The 22,247-nt window shown below is 26.4% G+C and overlaps 4 protein-coding genes and 1 long non-coding RNA gene across 19 annotated transcripts in view; 3 read left to right on the plus strand and 2 right to left on the minus strand.

The window, feature by feature from the left end:
* Positions 1-1,991, plus strand: part of LOC130663699 (uncharacterized) — a 104,693-nt gene extending 102,702 nt beyond the window's left edge. For 3 of the 4 annotated variants that reach the window (XR_008989236.1, XR_008989234.1, XR_008989235.1), the window contains one exon: positions 186-544. This is a non-coding gene — a long non-coding RNA (uncharacterized LOC130663699). Of the gene's footprint in view, positions 1-185; positions 545-1,697 lie in introns of those variants that run through there. The other variant, XR_008989237.1, reaches the window with a different exon arrangement.
* Positions 1-10,454, minus strand: part of LOC130663694 (ryanodine receptor) — an 89,696-nt gene extending 79,242 nt beyond the window's left edge. For 5 of the 11 annotated variants that reach the window (XM_057463107.1, XM_057463106.1, XM_057463100.1 and 2 more), the window contains exons 1-3: positions 10,127-10,381; positions 9,140-9,419; positions 8,865-9,064 (exon numbers count right to left, since the gene is read on the minus strand). In XM_057463107.1, coding sequence (XP_057319090.1) covers positions 8,865-8,918 — 54 coding nt within the window. In that variant the 5' untranslated portion in view covers positions 8,919-9,064; positions 9,140-9,419; positions 10,127-10,381. Of the gene's footprint in view, positions 1-8,864; positions 9,065-9,139; positions 9,420-10,126 lie in introns of all 11 variants that reach the window. The other 6 variants (XM_057463103.1, XM_057463104.1, XM_057463102.1 and 3 more) reach the window with 3 other exon arrangements.
* Positions 6,007-7,711, plus strand: LOC130663697 (uncharacterized). The gene is made up of 3 exons (XM_057463110.1): positions 6,007-6,139; positions 7,045-7,576; positions 7,646-7,711. Exons 1-2 carry the CDS (start codon positions 6,105-6,107, stop codon positions 7,544-7,546), a joined length of 537 nt encoding a protein of 178 aa, XP_057319093.1. The 5' UTR covers positions 6,007-6,104; the 3' UTR covers positions 7,547-7,576; positions 7,646-7,711.
* Positions 10,455-11,619: 1,165 nt separating the features above from the next.
* Positions 11,620-16,709, plus strand: LOC130663442 (ER membrane protein complex subunit 6). The gene is made up of 5 exons (XM_057462676.1): positions 11,620-11,781; positions 15,503-15,663; positions 15,738-15,830; positions 15,931-15,950; positions 16,244-16,709. The coding sequence occupies exons 1-5, from the start codon at positions 11,742-11,744 to the stop codon at positions 16,272-16,274; spliced, it is 345 nt and encodes a 114-aa protein (XP_057318659.1). The 5' UTR covers positions 11,620-11,741; the 3' UTR covers positions 16,275-16,709.
* Positions 16,555-22,040, minus strand: LOC130663440 (excitatory amino acid transporter 2-like). 2 transcript variants are annotated; one of them, XM_057462673.1, is made up of 10 exons: positions 21,891-22,040; positions 21,630-21,819; positions 21,485-21,560; positions 21,212-21,410; positions 20,049-20,268; positions 19,585-19,869; positions 18,326-18,559; positions 18,065-18,259; positions 17,066-17,200; positions 16,555-16,985 (listed from the first exon to the last, which is right to left on the minus strand). In XM_057462673.1, the coding sequence occupies exons 2-10, from the start codon at positions 21,695-21,697 to the stop codon at positions 16,793-16,795; spliced, it is 1,605 nt and encodes a 534-aa protein (XP_057318656.1). In that variant the 5' UTR covers positions 21,698-21,819; positions 21,891-22,040; the 3' UTR covers positions 16,555-16,792. The 2 variants fall into 2 exon arrangements, with proteins under 2 accessions (XP_057318656.1, XP_057318657.1); XM_057462674.1 differs by lacking the exons at positions 21,630-21,819; positions 21,891-22,040 and having other exon boundaries at positions 21,465-21,537.
* Between the last annotated feature and the right edge of the window lie 207 nt (positions 22,041-22,247).

Genomic DNA, 22,247 nt, shown 5'->3' on the forward strand with positions numbered 1-22,247 from the left:
TATTCCTATAATTATGGGAAACATTCCTATAATTATAGGAACCGCTCCCATAATTTATGGTCGTAATTCCTATGATGGTATAGGAAAAAATTTCACAAAATTATGGGAACCGCTGCTATAATTTTCTTTCCGTGTATAAATAAAGGATTTAAATTTATATAAATTTATCCTATTTCTTGTTTCAGCATTTTTACCACCTTCAATGGTAGCAGTTACCATCTTCGATTGTAATCATTATAATCTTTAATAGTTACAATTAACATCTACGATAGTAATCGTCACCACCATCAATTGTTACTGTTATCATTTTCAACGGTAAAACTAATTATTTTATCACTGAAAAATTTTGCTACCATTTCAAATAGTTGAAATTTTAAATTTAGTATCATAAATAGTATAATAAAATTTTCTCCGTGTATATCCGCCGGCCACCCAATGTCATTACACGGCGCAAAACAAGATCTATACTTTTAACGCTTGGGTCACAGGAAGATATAGCCAGAAATGAACCGAGAAAAAAATAATGGTGGTTTAATAAATAATACTGACATGAATATGATTTATCTTTGCAAGTAAATATGTTATTGATGTAGTGATAATGAAATATTTAATAAATAAATATTTTAAAAATTGAACAGATTTACATATTTCAAAGAAATTTTGACTTAATTTAATGAAATGTCAATTAAGTAAACGTATTTACTTTATAATCTTCAATTTTTTTTCTAAATTACTTTAGAAGGTATTATTAATATTACGAGTATTGTTATTATTTATATTTATTATTACAAAAGAATGTAAGAAATTATGTAAACATGATCAAGTTCCAAATGAACTTATGTTTATTCGTTGCCAAGATTAATTTGGCTAACTAATGAAACTACTCTGAAAGAATGTTACTATTATTTATATATTTCTTTATTCACAAGTTATTCATAAGACGATGAATTAGAAAAAAAAAAAAAATTCAATTTTCAGTTTCAATTATTAGTTTATAAATTTCTTATTGTTTTCTACGATTGTAAAAAAGCCACTCTGAACTAGTTAATTCTGCGTAACAATATTCATATGGATAATATGGCGCAATATCTTTTCGTGATAGATTGTTTAATAATTTATCTCTTGTTTTTCTTTAAATTAATATGATTAATTTCATATTTATGATATCGATTGGCGTAAATTAAATTAAATAAATAAATTTAAAATATTATTATAGAAAGTAAAGTTATAATTTTTATTTTAAAAAAGAATACAAAAAAATTCAATATAATCAATAAATTTCTTCAAGGATTTGTTGTAAAATCTATTGATATAAAGCATGCATTCATAAATATTGTTAGAAAAGGACACATTAACATAACCAGGGTCGGAAATTGTAAATGGCACGCGATTTCTTGGCAATTTTATAAACCACTAAAACTTCATTGTTATAATAATGAAAATTACTAACAGTTAAACTTATTTAAAATTTTTTTTTTTTTTAATTAAACAAGGCATTAAATTAATATCAAGTGATTTCACAGATAGTTTAAATGAAATGTTATATTATGTATTCATTTGATATGGAAATGAATTTAATAAATTAGTGAATGGATAGATGCAGCCAAAAGTTAAAAGATTAATTAGTTTTACATAACTATATATTACATGTGTACTTATGTAATATAAATGTATATATACGCAAGGATTTATTTCAGGCGATTGTGTATGCAGTTAAACGGAGAGAATGAAACGTGAATAATTCAATTGACGACAGGGTAAAATAGACTATGGTAAGGCGATGAAACTCAGGGGAAACTTCGAGATTATACAGACGCAGGTCAAGGACGAAAAAAAAATATTGTTTATTATTTTTTTTTATTTTCAATTAAATACTCGAATGAATAAATTAGTTTTATTTATATATTTTTTTTTTAATTATACATATTTGTTAAATTAAATTGAATATTTAGTTACATTTTGTAATAATTATACATCTCTTTCATCTAAAATTAATGTGTGATTAATTAATATTTGCACGGAAAGGTTTTTACTTATGGGAAAATTACATAAATATTTTAGGTAACGATGGAACACTTTAAGATTCTAAAGAATTGGATTCCTTGTTTAAGATTTTACTTTTTTGATTACGTATTAAATAAGTGTGTGGCTCAATTAATTGCCGATTGATTATCGATCACTTTCAGCGTAGTGTTTTTTTCATCAATTTTCCAATTATAGTTAATTAAAAAAATATTCAGAATGTGAATATAAAAAAAAAATACATCAATAATCTAATAATACACTTCAAACAAACGGGAGTGAATTTGGAGTCAATATAGATTTCATTTGAATCCGTATTCACTTTGATCCACAATTTTAATATTAAAATAAACTCCACTAAGGATATAATTTTACTGCGAGGGGATTAAATAAATGAAAAATCATCTACTCCGCATTTATTCCGGATTTAATCCGCGTTCACTTCGCAAAATTTTACTACAAACATTTTGTAGTTATTGAAATATATTAAACTAACGATTATTAAATACTCGATGTAAATTTGTAAAAATCGTTTATTGAAAAAGTTTTTTTTTTTTTTTTCAATTATTATCGAAAAATTTTCACTTCTTTCTCTTTCGCACTCGTAGACGAGTTTTTTTAACAAATAAAAATTTTAAATAAATAAAAACACAGATTACTAAATCATAGAGAACTGCGTCATCACCGAGTTTTATTTTACGTTCAAAATTTTTGTTTGAAAAAAACACCTTGGACAAAAATAACTACAAAAAACCGTCTTATAATTAACACACTATTTTGTCACTCACAAATTATGGTTTCGAATAACATCAAAACGTCACTAATATTTAAATTTAAAAAAAAATTGTTTACTAAAATAAAGAACCCGTGGAAAAATAGATTAGATCTATTTAGATCTATGTAGTTCTCATCTTTTCCATTTTTAAGATCTACGTAGTTCTGCGTAGATCTAAGTAGATCTAGTTAGGTCTACGTAGACACACTTTTTTATGCATTGATAGATTTACGTAGATTTAAGGTAGCTGATGTAGGTAGGTATGCTTAGATCAACGTTAATCTACGCAGATTTATAAAGATCGAAGTAGATTTACGTAGATCTATGTAGATCCAAGTAGATTTACGCACGTCTACATAGATCTAAGTAGATCTACCCAGGTCCACATAGACATACTTTTTTATACATTATTGAATCTAGATATCTACAGATTTACCTAGCTCTACGTCACTCTATATAGATGTATGTAGATCTAATAATGCACAAAAAAGTTTATCTACATAGACCTAACTAGATCTACTCACCCAGATTAAAATAAAACGAATTCAAAACGATCTAGAATGTTAAAGCTCCGTAAGAGAAGGAATGGAAAAGTATTGAAAGTATTCAGAAGTATTGAAAGGAATTTATCATTCAAATTTCATCATTTTTAATACCTTTCAATTTTTTTTTAATCAGGGCAGGTCTACGTAGATCTCAAAAAAGGAAAAAAAATAGATCTACGTTGATCTAATCCATTTTTTCACGAGAAGTAGTGACCAATTGTGAAATGTGTCCGAGTATAAAGTGTGCAATGAATAAAAGACTAATAAAAATTATCAAAAGAATATTTAAAAACTGCAGATATTAATTAAAAGAATGTCAAAAGTTATTCTGTAACTGTACATTGCAACAATAAATATTATTATTATCAAGCTAATTTCAATAAAATAAATAAAAAAATTAGAATATTAAAAAAAAGTTTAATTAAATTTAAATGATCACGCTAATAGTAATATCGATTAATTAAATAAATTAAAAAAAAAAAGTTTAATAATAAAGAAAATTGATTGAAAAGCCTCAAGGGTGCATCACATCATCTCGAATAGATATATATGAACAATTGTATGACAGAGCATTGACCTAAATTCCTCTAAAACCTCGCGTGTACTTCATCATTTCATATTGTGTAGATACAGAATTATTATGATTGTTCTATTATATATTTTCGTATATAGAACAAAAGAGTTAATCATTTATTCATAAATCGTACTTTAATTTGAACAGATTATATTATATTGTTATCGATATATTTGTATTAAATTATTCAAATCGATGAATAATGTAATTTATTTGTGTGAAACATCATAATAGATATTTTTAATAAATTAATAAATTTAAAAGCTACACAACTAATTAAATAAAAGTAAATAAATTAAGGCTATCATTTTATACGATAATTGTAATTAGCATACTCAATGCGTCACACATAAAATGCTTAATAAAAACGTAATTAAATTTTCATTGTAATAAAAATTACACCATTTTAATTTTTTCAACTCTTTTGTTTTTTAATTTATAATAAAAAAATTATAATTTTGTAAAAAATTTTTTTATTAAAATAACGTCAAAGACCCACTACCCGCTCACCTTTCATTGGACCCTAATTTCACAAAATGATTCACTCAGTGATAAATGTATATTTATGTATATCTACATAGTATTAAAATTGAATTGTTTTGAATCATTTCTAATCGTTTCTTTTAATTAGGGTAGTCAGATAAAACCACTCAATATAAGTTGGTAAATGACATAAAAAATCTTTTTTTTTTTTAATTATTTTTTGTAGTTTTAAATATTAGAATATAATTTTCATTTGAAGAATAATGTTGACAATTTATTATTATCAATTGCACACCTCAAACGCGAAGGCTATGATCGATCTATTATTTTCGACCCATTCACTCACTTTAGATTATCTCTACACTCTTTCAATTACACTAAAATGGGTCAAATTGTATGCTAATACGGGCAACTTATTAAAAAATAATAATTTTGACATGCTCTGTCAATTGTCGTGTATGAAACTTTGTAAACACGATAACTCTCAATAGACATAATTAATCAGCCTAACGTTTTTTTTGTTATCTTTGTATTTTGATCACAAGATCCCTTTTGAAAATCACTATCTCAATGTTTTTAGTTTAATTGTAATTAATTAAGAGCGTAGAACTGATTATTAACGAAAAATTTAGCTGCCATTTTTACTTTTACTATTGTTATTATTTTTTTTATTTTTTCTCTCCATCAACTACTGACAGCAGCAATAGCGTGACAGTAGGATTGAAAAAAAGAGCGCCATCTAAGACAAAAAAGTGGGATATTTATTTAAAAAAAATCTAAACTGAAAATGAGAAATAAAAAAATCAAATTAATAATTTAAAAGTTGAATAAAAATTCATAATAAAAAAAACTAATTAATATTTTAAAATAAAAATAACATGAGCGATTGAGGTGTGCACTTTTGGATTTTCCGAATTTTTGTTTTTTTAAATAAGGTCGTTGAGTGTATCCATAGTCACTCATTAGAAGTTGTGATATATCATTACTCGATCAACAAATGAGAAAAACCCAATACTCGCTTAAAGACAATATCAATTTAATTATGATAAGTTTATTGATTTGGAAAATAATATATAAAATACTTTGCTTTATTCTTTTATATCAATTTTTACAATTTCTAATAATATATCTAATAAAGTATAATTTTAACAATTAATAAAAAAATTTAACGTAATTAATCTAACGAACGAACGTTAAAGTAAAAATGGCTGGCTGAGCGCGATTTTGAAAATAGTCACTTAATTTAAGTTTATAATAAATTATAAAATACTTTAATACGTCATATTTTATTACATTTAGATTCACAAATAATTATTTTTTAAATAATTATTTATTAACGATAATTTTTTTTTATGAAAATAATAAAAACGCATTAATAAGTAAAAGTGAGCGACTAATAGTAGTGGTCGAGATTAGGGTCTTTTACCTTAAATTTATACTCAATAATTTTTTTAAATTCTTTATTTATATTTAAAATACCACAAACATATCATATCTATAATAAAGTCAAGGTTATTATAGTATACGTGTAATTACTAGAGTTCACTTGTTTCTGTACGTCAATTATGGGCGCGTTCAAAATCTAATTCTTAAAATTGTCAAGTACTTTTTTTTTTTTTTTTTTTTTTTTATTTAATAAACATAAAAACAATTTTTTTAAATTAACAGTTAAATAAAATTAATAGTCAGATACCTCATTATTAAAATGGATGATGTTGAAAATGACGGACGAGATTATAGGCGAGTTTATTTATTAATTATTACTTTTCATTAATTAAAATTATTCATTATAATTTAATAACGTGTCATTTTTAATAACCTACTAATGTCACTTTTTTAAAATAATTTTTTTAATTAAAGAAAAAAAATTACAATACTTCAGTTTTAAATTTAAATATTTACTAAGACACCTGTAGAGTTTAATAGATCACCGGTTACATGTTTTTTTACGCTATTAACTTTTTATAAGATCAATTTAAGCTTAAGCTTTACTCAATACAACCATGTTGAATAATTAAATCGTAAATTGTTAATAAATTAGCTCCGAAATAAATTGTGTTGAATTAAATAATTAATTAAAGTAATAAGATTAAAAATTTATAATACAAATTGATTCAAAAATTATTTATTCAATTGATGTCAACCGAACAGAACCACTGAAGCTACAAAGCTTAAAGCTCAGTAATTTGTAGTTAGTGGATTGGAAAAAAAAAGTCAATGGTCTTTTTTTCTGTTTTTTTTTTTTCTTTATTTATTAAACTCGATTTTAAATTGAATCGATGACACGCAAATGATAAAATTATAAAAATGGATTAAAAATATTTGGGAAATGAGGGGGAGCATTGATCCGATTTGATCTAAAATAAATATCAAGGTCATGTTGAAAGTGCATCCCGATAGGATCGATCAATCAACTGTCGAGCTTGCCGCAATAAAAACAACACGACGATACGAAATAAATTCGGCGGGAATGTCTCTGAGGCGAAACGAATTTTGGATCCATGCCAATTGTCAACTGGTCCAGAATAATACGGCCTTTGTTTAGCACAAGAAAAAAAATTATTATTACAAACAACAATACAAAATATATGAAAAAAATTTGAAATAACCATAAGTTAATTTAAAAATGATTTTTTTTTTTTCAGTGAAAATATTGACGAAGGGCCAACGAGCAACGTTGAAACCGAGGGTTTTTTTACAACTGATAAAAAAGATACGCAAAAAAAAGATGATCCTGAAAAAGATGGTAAAATAAAAACAGAAATAGTTAAACCAGCGGCAATGGCTAAAGGTCCTTGTGTGTGTAAAAGAAAACAAAAAGGTACAAAACATCGAAAAAGAAAATTTAAACGAAAAAGTAAACGACGTTCACTTAATCCATTTATAATATTTTATCTTCAAATGTACTATAAAAATCCGAGTAAATGTATCACTGAGGTTGCTTGTGAAGCCGGAAAAATTTGGTGTAGTATGACCAGTAAACAAAAAGAAGAATATATTAAAAAAGCGAAATCACAAAACGGTAAAATTTTCAAAAAAACAATTTCATCAGAAAACAGCCCGAAGAAGGGCCGAAAAAAGGGAAAGAAAATAAAATCCGAAGATAAAAAAATTAAAAAGGAAAAGAAAGAAAAGAAAGATTGTTAATTTTTTTTTTTTAATTTGATAAATAAAAAAGTAAGTTTTTTTTATTAACAATAATTTTAATTAACTACTTTTTATTTATTGAAAAATTTCTTTTTTTAGATTGCAAGTTAATCATGAAATACAAGACTAATTATAAATATTTATATAATAATAAATAAATGAGAAATAAAAACATATAATTTTATTATTTATTCATTATTACTGCAGTGAAGCTGCGGTGCAATTAACAACAGCACGTAGCGTACAGTAATTAGACGAAAACAATACAAGTATATTCAATTTTCTGAGCTGCTATTAATCAGCTGAAATTCTAAAAATATATAAACCGGGTGGATATAAAAAATTGAATTTAAAATAAAACGGAGGAAAAGTGAATTTTAAAATACACAATATTGTAAAAAAGTGGTAGGCAAAATATAAAAACGTGTTCTATAAAAAGTGACTTATCGGCCCTCATGAGCAGCGACGTGTGTGCTTTATCTGATATACATCTATCTCCTCGTAACTTTATCATCTTTCTTTAATGGGGTCGATATATATGTTCTCTATTATCTTGAGCAGAAAGTTAACCAAACCAGACTAATACACGAGGGTCCCCATTATATTTAACTATCCGCAGCAGACTATGCACACATCAGAGTCTATTTAAACTGAAATAGGTGGTAATATTCCAAAGAGAGCCTCCACTACGATCTTTATAAAATCACATTCGATTCTCTCGACTAATCCCACATCATAAGTCTTAATAAAATACGCAGATAAATATATAAGTAAAATCCGAATTCACTCCGTCACTCAGAGTTCTGGAGTTTTAGAAAAAATCATTCTGCATATGAAGTAAATAGAGAGTTTGTTTTTCCAGCGGAGTGATTTTGGAGTGAACTGGATTTTATTTCAATCTGCATTCACTCCGATTCGGAGTTATATTAAAATAAACTCCCTTTGGAAGAAAATTTCACTCCAAGGGAATTAAATAAATTTTCGATCCACGGATTTAATCCGCGTTCATTCCGCAAATTTTTTACAGATACTGAGCTAAAGAATTATTTAAAAAATAATCTCTTCCATTACTTATTACTTATTACTCTCTTTAACATAAGGGTCAGGGTCGATTTAAAGCACCTCAATGCTCAACACTTTCACGTAATTATTAGATCATTCATAATATTTTTAAAATACTCGACTTAGCATTTATAAAAAAAAAAAATCAATCGTCTACTAGAATTTATTTATAAAATAATGTTTAAAAATTCCTACTAACTATTTAATTTTTAAAAATAATTACTGATAAATATAAAATTAAAAAACATAAACTTACCGTACGAAGGAATGAAACATCATCCTGTTCGGATCCACCCTCGCTGTCAGCCATCCTCAGACCTCGTGTATTTTATAGAGATCAGAGAGTAGGTCTGACTCTGATGACGTTTCCTTAAGTCTTTGTCTCCCTCCACGACGACTATCAATGTTATATATCGTTGCGATAATCCAATTTTATTTAACACACTTAATAATCATCTAATAATAATAATGTATTAATAAAATAAAAATAAACTTTTGTGATGATTAAATAATAGTAATAATAATAATCACAAGTCACGTAAACCAACCGCGTGTCTGCATGTTTTTGTGTTACACTACCAGCAGATTCTGCAGGCGGTGTACCAGATCTTAACGTCCAAACGTCCGTTCGACGACTGACTATTACGGAATTTTCTGATATGATAGCAACCCTGTTCAACAATCAACAAACGTCTGGTTGGAGGGATGAAAAAGCTAGTGTTAGTCTTCTGTGGAATTCAACCCCTTCTAGGAAGCTGCGCATGCGTTATCATAAACAATTTATTCTTCTCTCTCTTATATCTCTCTATCTCTATATATTACAATCACAATAATAATTATTCATCTATTTTACTCAGCTCTATCTCATATTTATCAACGACTATGGATTTGAATATTTAAAAAAATTTTATCATTAATTAATAAAATTTTTTTTTAAATTAACATGAGCTTTTAATATTTAAATAACAAACTAATCAAGTGTGAAAGCTTTTTTACGGCAACTAGCCGCCTATTTTAAAGTCTGCGAGCTTTTATCTCTATTTAGGTATTGATGTACCGGCTTTCTCTTAACTCAAATGTTTCCTTTTTTACGCAACGATACGCAACGTGAAAACGTTTATATCAACGTTGGCTAGATGCCAAAATTTATAAATCATTAATAAAATTAATTACGTTAATGTTATTTTGATTTTTGATTTTTTTTTCAGTTCAATTAAATTCTATTGTGACAAGAAATTCAAGTGGGTTAGTAATTATCTGAAATTGTAATTGTTTTGGTTTATTTTTAAAATTTTAAATAGCAATAAATGATGTTAATAATTCCGCGGCTTCTAGAATGAATCACCTATGAAATGAATTTATTTTTGGAACTTCCGTACAAACGCTCGTTCAAGTCACGAATTATTTAAAATTGATGCCATGTCAATTTAATTAATTTTTTTTTTAAATAAAAATTGATTAATATTACGGCAATAAATCGTAAATTAAATAAAAATAGAGCAAGTAAAATTTTCTTACAGATTTAAAAAAAAAATGATTTTTTTATTGGAGTAAAATTTCACTTGAGCACTGACACAATTTTACTTAGATATTAATTTTAAATTTATACTTTTGAAATGCACTTTACACTTATTAACTTATGGTGTTTTTTTTAAACTTATAAATGTATGTTATTTGAAATATTTATATTTGTGATGCGTGAGTTGATATAGTTATCCACAGAAGACAGAGGTGGTTAGAGTACTCCGCCTGGCCGAAAAATAACCCGGCTGAAAACTTAAGTTGGATACCACGGAGGTGTCTCGGCATAAAAAGACAAAGATATGTTTAAGTAAATAAGGGAAGAGAAGAAAGACGAGAGTAGACCAAGTGGCTCTTGGCTATTTTGAGCAATTGAGCCGAACAACTTTTCACGACGCCCTGAACTGAACTACTCCCAGGATGATTTTTGAGAACCCTCGTTCGTTTATTTCATTTATTTATTTATTATGCTACTACTTTTTTTTTATTATTATTTTAAAATAACATTTTGACTTTTACCATAAGCCCGACATGCAATCAAATAAAAAAAACAACTAATAAACTAATAACTGTAATTAAGTATTCTAAAAAATAAACGAAGAGCTTAAATTTTGAACAAATATAAGACGGAAGTTTTGTAAAATAGGTCATCGATGATATTATATTTATATATTCTTAAGAAAACTACTTAATAGATGAAACTACATTTTATTTATTTATAGTACTGACGATGTAACAATTCAAAATTATTTTAAAAATTATCATTTTCTTATTCACTTTATACTTAAATCGTGCGTGGGTTTAATTTTAAAAAACAAATAGAATAAAAATTTATATAAACAAACAATAGTTACGTAAAAATAATATGAGAAAATTTATAAATTTTAAGTAATTAAATTTTAAAAAATGCGCGTTCTGATTTTTTATTGATCCAAATACGCATTTTTAAATTTTTATTCTACACACATTTTATTTATTTATTCAAAAATTAAAAAAAATTCCTACTTGTCAGTTAAATTCACACTCATAAAATAATGAGTGTAAATATAACAGACACCAGAAAATTTATAAATTTTAAATAAATAAAAATAATGAAATTAAAAAAAAATGCGCGTACTGATTTTTCATTGATTCAAATACGCATTTTTAAATTTGTATTCTACATACATTTTATTTATTTATTCAAAAATTCAAAAAATTCCTACTTGTCAGTTAAATTCACAGTCATTAAAAATAGTATAACTCTCAAGTATCGCCTTGGAGAGGAATTTAAGTCATGTATTTATAAATTCACAATAACTTGAGACACATTATTTTTAAAATTTAAATTTTCCCGCACTAGTATACATCATTACTATTATTATTATTATATTATATTATTCTATACCATTTAATCGATAAGGTAGTAAGTAATTTATTTATCTACTTACCTACTGTGCAATTTATTTTTTTTTATCGGCAAGTGACCTATTTATCGACTTGTAATTTTTATTATTTATTAATGAATGACAAGACACACGTAGACACAAATATTGTTTGTAATCATATTTTGACGAGTATGTGTATTTAATTGTTGTTAAATAAATAAATTATAAAATATATAACTATTAAAATGTCTGCGAAAAATCGTAGCAAACAAGATAAAACTAGTGGTATGTTTTTATTTATTATTATTCATTTTTAAATATTAAAATTTTTTATTTTAATGTTGAGGTTACGATTAATTATTTAAATTATTAATAATTAATTATTGGTGGATGAATTCCCCAACTATGGAAATTTAAAATTGCGTTTCATATTTTTTATATTTTTGCTTTTGTAATTTACTTTTACTTTAATATCTCATATATATTTATAGGGATTTGTTGTAAATAATTCAAAATTTAAAAGAAGGTAATCAATGTCTATATATGTACTATAGTTAATATTTAATTTATTGACATATTTGTCATATTTATTGACACTCGTAAATTCATTGATGACTTCTTGAAATCATATTTTATATTTTGAATAATTTTTATGTAAAATTTATATTAATATTACAATGTAACGTTTTATTTTAGTTTTTATATTTTCATAAAATGATGATTTTATATTTTAGGTTAAGCCGGTGAAATTTTTATATTGAACAAGTTGATAGCTTGTCAATAATTATTATTAATTTTTATGATGCCGAAAATAACAGACGTTAGAAATTCATGTACCTGAAGATCGGAACGTTTTTCGCGCAATAAAAAAAAAATTGAAAGTTAAATTCTACTAGATGACTAGATTTCTGAAATGTTTCATATATAGATGCTGGTATGTCAGTCGACAGTCGTAGACCACCCCAAACTTCCGGAACTACTTAAGCAGTCGAATTAAATAAATTTTGTTCATTTTCGTTGTGCAAAAAAGGTTTCGATCTTCAGGTACATAGAAATTTGTTTGTTTTCAAATGAAAAAATTGTAGTTAACAGTAGTCGACATCTGAAAATTTTAGGGTTTTTAATTACCAAGTTAATTGTCATCAGGAAAATTTTGAGAGAATATACAAGAAAATTTTTTTAAATTCTTGACATGCATTATTTTAAATTTTTGCCTATCAGTATTGACTTTGTTTATTGAAAAGAATAATTTTTTTTAATGACTGGTACTTTTAAAGATAATAAATTAAATACTAGTAGAAAAGAAGTATTAAAAATGCATATGAAGAACTTCTAGGAATTTTTTGATGCATATTTTTAACAGTTTATTTTAATAAGTAGTGATCGTTGATAAAAACATCAAAGTTGTCGGATATCTGCTACTTTTAGCATCATCAATTTTTTGTCTTATAAACAAATTTCAAATTTTTAAAAGTCTGCCGTGTGCATTATTTATATTAATATTAAATTTATTTATTTCAAATTTAACAAATTAATCAGTTATCGACTGATTTCACTGTCATTAATTATAGTCATTAGACTGTTTCAAATTAAGCGACTATTTTTTTTTTTTGAAGAACTTTGAAAAATCGAAAGGGTATGTTAAAATATGTTGACAGTTGAGATATGAGTTCTTAATATTGATATTAAGAGGTGGCTGTTTATAATTTTCGGTTTTTCATTTAGTAACATGGTAAAAAATACATAACTTCCGAAAAAATCAAGATACAGAAAATTTCTTCCCAAATATATTGTAGCAAATTTACCGATCCACAAAAAAGGTCTTGTATGATTTTTGCATAAATTCAACCATTCACAAGATAACCGACGTCAAAGTTTGATACAATTCGAAGAACTTGTTTTTGCTCGTTCTGAATTTTATACCATGTCGACTAATGAGAATTCAGGAATTGTTAATACAGTTTTTTGTAGGAAATTGAATGCTCTACAAAAAAAGTCTCTTATCATTTTTTGATAAATCCATCTGTTCAAAAGTTATTGGAGCATGAAGTCAAGTTAGAGTAAATTTTGAGATCTTTTTACTTTCCCGGCGAAACTATCGGACTTATCATAAAATGTCATAGGATATTTTTTGTAGACAATTTTATTTTCTAGAAATTATCATTGATAAAGTTTTTTGAAATTCTGCATTGTTTTCTAGTTATTTCCATTTTATTGCCAAGCACCGAAAAAAAAATAATTCTTATCGATTTTAAGAGCTTGGCATTAAAATGGAAATAACTAGAAAACATTGCAGAATTTCAAAAAACTTTATCAATGATAATTTCTAGAAAATAAAGTTGTCTACAAAAAATATCCTATGACATTTTATAATAAGTCCGATAGTTTCGCCGGAAAAGTAAAAAGATCTCAAAATTTACTCTAACTTGACTTCATGCTCCAATAACTTTCGAACAGAAGGATTTATCAAAAAATGATAAGAGACTTTTTATGTAGAGCATTCAATTTCCTACAAAAAACTGTATTAACAATTCCTGAATTCTCATTAGTCGACATGGTATAAAATTCAGAACGAGCAAAAACAAGTTCTTCGAATTGTATCAAACTTTGACGTCGGTTATCTTGTGAATGGTTGAATTTATGCAAAAATCATACAAGACCTTTTTTGTGGATCGGTAAATTTGCTACAAAATGTTAAGGGAGAAATTTTCTGTATCTTGATTTTTTCGAAAGTTATGTATTTTTTACCATGTTACTAAATGAAAAACCGAAAATTATAAACAGCCACCTCTTAATATCAATATTAAGAACTCATATCTTAACTGTCAACATATTTTAACATACCCTTTCAATTTTTCAAAGTTCTTAAAAAAAAAAAAAATAATCGCTTAATATGAAACAGTCTAATAGTCATACTTGTAAAAAATATTTTAACACAATTACAAATATTTGTTTCTTACACTAAATATTTTTTGCCCAAATAGCAGAGTAATAAAAATTGCCACCAATAATTGTTGCAAATTAATAAAATAATTGTCTACATAAAAATTATTGTAGAGGTTTTCAACTCCCACATATTTTTAAATATATTTTACATATTTAAAACTATAACTAGTAATAGGTAAAAAATATCTACAGTTTTAAAAATATTTTCTTATCAACATTTTCATAATATAAAAAAACTAAGATTTAAAAAATTTGTCAATTTTTTTAAATGAATCAAAACTAATCAGTTTTAAAAATTTTTTTCATACTCAAAGCAAACTATTATTGAAAATGATGATTCAGTTGAATATTTCATCAGTTTACTTGTTGTATAGCTATTGATTTTTTTCATATTATCCTAATCAAATATTAATTTAAATGTAATAAAATAAACTACAGTCTACTTATCATGATACATTTTATGATAAATATATAATTTTTTAGTTTAAACAAAATGTATTATACCGACGTTCTAATTAGCAAATGGTCTAACTTAATATTTTTTAGTAGGTGATTCTGTGCAATTTTCAGATACTTATAGTCAGAGAAAATATTATTTGAGTAACCTAGACAAAAATATTATATGATACTAAAGTTAGCCGACGTTTAATAATTTTTGGATTTTTCTAAAAACAGTAAATTATTAAAAAAAAATATTTGAAAAAATTGCACTTATAGATATTTTAATTTCCTACATGTGCATGTTTTTGGAATTTTTGTTTTCTTTGTAATTAATTAGTAGAAAAAAAAATTCAAAAATGATTAATTCTCTGCTAACCTCAGGATCATAAATATTATACATTTACTAGATGTGGGATTGATTTTTAGATAAAAAAAATTTAATTAATTACTTTTTTTTCGCAATGGAGGATTTTCTGAGATGAAGTTAGAGAATTTGCTAATTAGAATCTCGATACTTATGTATATTTTCTGTATCTTTGGATGGCCGCAAGGAGTTTCAACTGCATGGCCTTAAAATAATAAATAATAATAATAATCATTTTGACATTTTATTTTATAGATGTAATAGCATACAGTGAAGGTGCTGTTAGAAATAATGCAGCAGTTGTTGAATACTGTAAAATATCAATGTCAGCATTATCCGGTGGCACTGCTGGTTTATTAGGCCTCACAGGTCTCTACGGTTTTGGTTTTTATATTTTCGCTGTTGTTAGTTTATGGGTACGTTTTTTTAAATTTTTTAAACTATTAATTAGCCTCCCAATTATTTACTAACAGGTATTATTTTTTTTCAGGCAATGTTATTAATTAAAGCCAAAGGAAATTGGAAAAAATATTTTATTAGTCGTTACAGTTTACTAACAAATGGATTTTTCGGCGGTTTATTCGTATCCTTTAAACATAATTAATCGAACTTGATAAAATAATTAAATTTTTTACAGTGTCAAATATTTTCCTTAATTCAAATATCATCATCATCATCTGCAGACGTACATTTTATTCTGGACGTATCCTTTCAAATATTTAATTTATTAATTTTAAAAATAAGGCGCGTAGTTTTAAATCTGCTCATAGAATTCACCCGGTCGTGAGAACAACCGCGGACTTTGAAATCAATTTCTGGAAATTACGTAACCTTTTGTATTAAATTTCTCATGTATAAGAAATTACTCAAAAAATATAGTAAGAATTTATGAAAAAATAACTTTTTTATTTTCACAGATATCCGGTTTTAAAACTACACGCCTTAAATATTAACACAGTAAAAATAAAAACAAATTTTCCTTAATAAAATATATAGATTCCTCTATGGTATGGTTCATGTTTATTGAAAACTAGGAAAATTTTTGTAAATAAATTGCACGTATTGATAATGTTATTATGAGTGACTTTCCACTTTTTCACATTTTGAATTATCAATGTTGATGTCTAAGAAAATAATATATTTAAAAAAAACTATTGAATAATAGACTACTAGTTAATTGTTTGATAAAAATTATATAATTATTTTCATCATAATGCATCAAATATACAGTAATTGTGGTTGTAATTAATAATAAAATGATAAAGAAGACGAAGAAATAAAACGCAATGAAAAACCAAAAGTAGAAATAAAGTTAAACAAGTGGCATTTAATTTAATTTTTATCTAAGAAATTACAATGATTGTAATATTAATAATTAATAATAATAGTGTTAATTGCATTGAAGTTTTGTATTTCGCATGCTCATGTATTTCATTTAATAAACATCAAAATGTTTGAATAAGTCACGCCAACTTCAATATAAATTTATAAAAAAATATTGTAAAAAATATTTATTATAATTTTCTTTAGCTTATCAACTTTAGTTTATATTTTTGTCTCCGATATATTAACAACTTGATGATGGATTTCGGAATTTTCATCTTCGGTGTCGCCTAATTCCATAGATTCCATTTTTTTAGCTTGATCTACTAAATCAAGTTCATCTTTACTCAAATGATAAACTATTCCTGCACCAAAGCCATCACCGAGAACATTTACTGAAGTCCTCAATCGATCTCTATAATAACATAAAATCAATTAACCGAATTACATAAATTTATGAAATAAAATAAAATGATTAATTAATGAATTAATTACAGTAACCAATCGACAGCAAATAGAAGAGAAACATCATTTGTTGGCAGTCCTAAGGCAGTTAACACTAGTAACATTGTTACCAAAGCCGAACTTGGTATACTAGCAGCTCCGATACTTGCAAGTGTGGCAGTAAAACTTAAAAATAAAATTTAAAATTATATTTTTTATAAATTTTATTTAAAGTTATGTACCCAGACAGCATTCAAGTCGGAATTACTGCTTTACTTGGTCTTTTTGAAGGCGTCCTCAAGAAGTCTTATAATGACTTCTTAAAGGTGTCATTTTCAAGAACTCTTAATTAAGAGTTCTTGAAGACTCCACAAATAAGACGTCAGTTTTGTGGCGTCTAAATGTATTCTTTTCTTTAACTTCTTTGAAGTCAAAATTAAGAGATTCTTAAGACGTCATGGTATGTGCATACTGAAGTCTTATTTACGAAGTCAGAAAAAAGAACTCTTTTTAAAGACGTTTTACTGAGTTCGCTAGGTGGCTCATTCGACATCTTGAGAACTTCTTAAAGACTTCTTTAAGATGTTGATGAGACGTCCAAATCATAAATAAGAACTCATTCGGAAATCAAGCCGTCATTTTGCTATCTGGGTAGGAGTGTGTGAATAGTTTGAACTTTTAAAATTTTCGAATAAATCGCAAGTTTTCGAATTATTCGTGAACTTCCTTTTGAACGACTTAAAAATTGTAATATTTTTTCCACTAATTCAAATTTTTAACAGAGGTAAATAGAACGAAATAATTACTTTTGGTTACTTTAAAAACTAAGCTCTCCATTAAATAAAAATTGAATATTTTAAAGCTGATCAGAATTTTCTCGATTCGAATCAAATAATTTAAAAAGTTACAAATAATTCGAAAACTTTCGGATAATTAAAAAATTGACGGATTTCAAAAATTAACGAATAATTCGAAAAGTCAAATTATTCGATTCAATTCGAACACGATTCGCACACCCCTAAAGTTAAGGTAAAAGACATAATCCGATACCTGACTGTTACAATATCACCAAAGCTTAAACTTATTCCATTTAATTGTGCTATAAAAATAGCAGCAATCGCTTCGTATAATGCTGTGCCATCCATATTAACAGTTGCTCCCACGGAAACAACAAACCTCGTAACGCGAGCATCTATTTTATTGTTTTCTTCTAAACATCGAAATGTTATTGGCAATGCAGCTGCACTGTAAATTATTTATTTTGTTTATTAATATTTATATATTTATTTATTTAAGTAAGGAAGCAAATACCTTGAAGCAGTTGCTGCTGCTGTAATCCAAGCTTGAATCATTCCTTTGAAGAAAGTCGCTGGATTTTTACGAGTTATTACCCAAAATATTAGTGGAAGAGTTATCAAACCGTGAATTAATAAACCAATTGCTACTGTGATCATGTAAAAACCTAGCATTTGTGCAGTTGATACGATATTATCAATAGACATAACTTTACCGGCTATTAAACACATTATTCCAAAAGGCGAGTACCTAAAAAATTTTATTTACATCAGGTAAAAAAAATTTACAATAGTATATTACACACCTAGGGAAGAAAGTATGACATTTCAACCCACGTGTATAATTGCCTAAATTTTGGCCTCTGTTCATGGGAAGAATAGCGCATGCGCTAATTTTAATCATTTGCTGCCCGACGATTTTCATCGCGTGGCGAGCACTGTGCCATCCATGCTAAATGTTGACGTCCGACGTTGCCAAATCATAATGCAATAATGAATTATCCGGGAAAAAATGATTTTGTCTAATTATATATGATCACTTATATATGTTCAGATCCAAAAATTTATCATATGTTGGACCTATATACATAATTAAATATTTATAGGTTTTATATCAATGAAGTCTGATCAGATCTAATCATACATAGACATATATAACTACATATAAGTTTATATTAGCCATGTCTGATCAGATCTAATTATATATAGACCTATATATAGTTTTATACATAGTTCGAGACATAATGTATATGTCAGACATGATCAGATAAAATGATATATAACGTCATGCATAATTATATACGGAGGTAGATATGATTATATATAATTATACATAAATTCATATATAATTAGGCAAAATAATTTTTTACAGTAACAACAGTACGTTTGGCAACGTGGTCAAAAAAATTGAATTGACGATTTAACCCGCATAATGAGCACTGTACCGCTTGTTCACATTCTTGTTATACATGAATATACTTTGTTTATATTTAAAATGTATATTTATTAATTATAAACATACTTAACAAAAATGTAGATTTCAAAAAGATAATTAGATGAGTATAAAGTCACAAATACCCATACAGAAACTTTTATTGCAATTTTAATCAAAAAAGCGGCGTTACGCTCATAGCGCGAGTGACGAAAGGATAAAAGAAGAGAACAATTTTTTCCCTCTAAACAGGGCAGCAATTTAAGCTTTCGTTGCGGGTATGATGAAAAAGTGAAATAATATACTTAGAAAAAATTCATTAATGAAACTAATAGGATTCTTACCAAATGATAACGAGATGAACAATTTTCATGATTATTTCATTGAGCGCACCAAAAAAATCAACCATTATTTGTGCTTTAGGACCTAATTGACCTACTAGAATTCCAAAAGTTATACAAAATACAATCATTCCTAACACATTAGTTCCATCTTTGTAAATAAGTGTACGTTCAATTACAGTTTCACTGTTATTGCTTCGTCCAAATACTACAATAACTGGTTTTTTAACATACGTAGTTTGGACTTGCTGAAAACTTGCTTGGATTAAATTCTCTGGGACCATATTGCTAAAGATAATTTAATAATTTATTAGTATTCTCAATAAATAATTAATATAAAATATTGAAAGTGAAGCGAAACTTTAATATCGAAGAAAATATTGATATTGATTGATTTACTTTGTCATCCATCTTACGACAAAAATAAATGTTAAGTATTAAAACAAAAAGTATTGTCGGAGTATTACCGTCCAATATCTAAGAGAGCATCTAGAGTAGAAACTTTTGAAGCATCTGAAGAGAAGGCTGAAGTTGTAGAGACAGAATTTTTAATTCGTGGATCACCTGGATGAATAGTAATGACTACTGCAATTCCGACAATTGCAGCTAGAAGTGTAGTCACTGTATAATAAGTCAGTGCTCTGTAACCCATTCTTCCGGAACTTCTAGGATCCATATGAGCCATTCCTTTAATTATCAATCAATTAATTAAAATAAAATTTATTAATAATTTCAAAGCAATAAAGGATACAAGTAAATAATAAAGGTGTGTGAATAGTTCGAACTTACGAATTATTCGTATCGAATCGAACTACTCTATTCGAACTTTAAACCAAATAATTCAAGTTTTTCGCAAATTTTCGAATTATTGCACACCTCAAGCGCGAAAGCGCTGAGGATGTTTTACTGTTGGTAATGTTTCGAATTCCGGAACTCGGAAGTATTCGTAAATTCTTGAATTATTTGAAAATTTACGAATAATTCCAAAAAATTTTTTTTAACAACTCAAAATTTTCATAGTTTTTCGAATAATTTAAATTTTTGTCAGAACTAAGACACGAATCTAAGAAAAAATTATTTTTGGTTACTATAAAAACTAAGCTCTCCATCCCAAGTAACACACAGACAACTTTAAGATGTCTTTTAAAAGGATGAAACAAATTTTTTTTGCCTCAAAGTCACCTTTTTTAGAATAAATAAAACTTGCGGATGTTGGTCTTAGGATGCATAGGTAATTTGTGTTGCTTTTACTGCTTTAAAAAAGACATGTCAATTTAAAAAATCGTTTAGATAACTTATTTTACTACTATTTGTAATGTCATTTTTGTCATCAAATAATAGATGTTTTTTCGGTGACATAAATTTCTGATCGTTTTGTCAACATGTTGGTACCTTATCGACATGTCAAAAAATAGCCTAAAGACTAACATCTAACATCTTATAGATGTCACAAAGGCAAGTGTGCTACTTGGGATTACATAAAAATTAAAATTTGAAAGCTGACGAAAATTTTCTCGATTCAAATCGAGTAATTTGGAAAATTACAAATAATTCAAATAATACGTGAAGATTTGAATTATTCGATTCGATTCGAACTCGATTCGCACACCTCTAATAAATAAATAATTACCGGTAATTAATGAAGAAATAATTAGAGGTAAAATAAACATTTTTAGTAAACGCATTAGGATTTCACCAGGATAATTTACAAGCATTATTGTGTCCGATGATAAATTTGCTAAACGTCCAAGAAATCCTAGTCCTAAGCCTGTAAATACTCCGACGACTGTTAGTACCAGCAATAGATTCGTTGAAAGCCATTTGGTAAACTAAAATAATTATTATCAATTACAATTATATATTTATGTATAAAAGTATATTACTTTATTTTTATTTTATTAACTCTATTAAAATTATGACGTTTAGGTTTATCAGGATCAGGAGTTTTTTCTTCTTTCTCCGTAGCTTCGACATTTAATCTGTAAATTAAATTTATATTTCTACATATTTAATTTTTTTTAATTATTTTATTTATTTAAATAACGTACTGTGATTCTGGAATTTGAGCGCCTCGTAAGACAGCGACTGCTCCACTTATTCTTTGCTTCAAAGACATTTTACTAATTTTTAATAAATTTTTAAATTTAATATTTTTAAAAAATATATATAAAACTCAAGTGTTTTTTATGTCACACGATAATAAAAAACATTTTAAAACAAACTTAACGAAGTCACATTCTAAAACAATAAATTATTGTAATAATTTTGTTTTTCGTTGTTAGATAAATTTAAAATAAATATCAACTTACTCATTTCTGATACTGATGTAACGCAACTTAGATTTTTAAATTTAATTGACTTATTAGTTCACAATAATCAGGTGACTTTTAATTAAGAAAAAATTTTTAGGACTTGAAATACTTTTAGCTTGACACAAAAAATTTTATCGTGTGGTTTGGATGCTCAATCAGTTAGCTAAAGTGCTTCATCCAGGATGCTGATGACGCGGGATGATGAGGAGCGAAGGGGAATGGAAATTTTACGAAGGGGTCATCGCTGAAGAGAAGGGATTCACAGGAAAAAGTAATTTATTAAATTATGCCATCAATGAGGTGGCTGGGTGTCGTCTCCTACTTAAATATAAATAACAAAAAAGCCCTCTCTTA

Source organism: Microplitis mediator, chromosome 2 (assembly GCF_029852145.1).
Source record: "Microplitis mediator isolate UGA2020A chromosome 2, iyMicMedi2.1, whole genome shotgun sequence".
Taxonomy (NCBI): Eukaryota; Metazoa; Arthropoda; class Insecta; order Hymenoptera; family Braconidae; genus Microplitis; species Microplitis mediator.

Excerpts from the sequence above, each read along its gene's own strand:
- LOC130663697 (XM_057463110.1), top strand. The coding sequence starts at position 6,105 with ATGGATGATGTTGAAAATGACGGACGAGATTATAG. Across the intron at positions 6,140-7,044 it reads AATGACGGACGAGATTATAG|TGAAAATATTGACGAAGGGC; the intron begins GCGAGTTTATTT and ends TTTTTTTTTCAG.
- LOC130663442 (XM_057462676.1), top strand. The coding sequence starts at position 11,742 with ATGTCTGCGAAAAATCGTAGCAAACAAGATAAAACTAGTG. Across the intron at positions 15,831-15,930 it reads GATTTTTCGGCGGTTTATTC|ACGTACATTTTATTCTGGAC; the intron begins GTATCCTTTAAA and ends CATCATCTGCAG. Across the intron at positions 15,951-16,243 it reads ACGTACATTTTATTCTGGAC|ATTCCTCTATGGTATGGTTC; the intron begins GTATCCTTTCAA and ends TAAAATATATAG.
- LOC130663440 (XM_057462673.1), bottom strand. The coding sequence starts at position 21,697 with ATGTCTTTGAAGCAAAGAATAAGTGGAGCAGTCGCTGTCTTACGAGGC. Across the intron at positions 18,560-19,584 it reads GTTCATCTCGTTATCATTTG|GTACTCGCCTTTTGGAATAA; the intron begins GTAAGAATCCTA and ends AAAATTTTTTAG. Across the intron at positions 18,260-18,325 it reads GCAGCAGCAACTGCTTCAAG|TGCAGCTGCATTGCCAATAA; the intron begins GTATTTGCTTCC and ends AATAATTTACAG.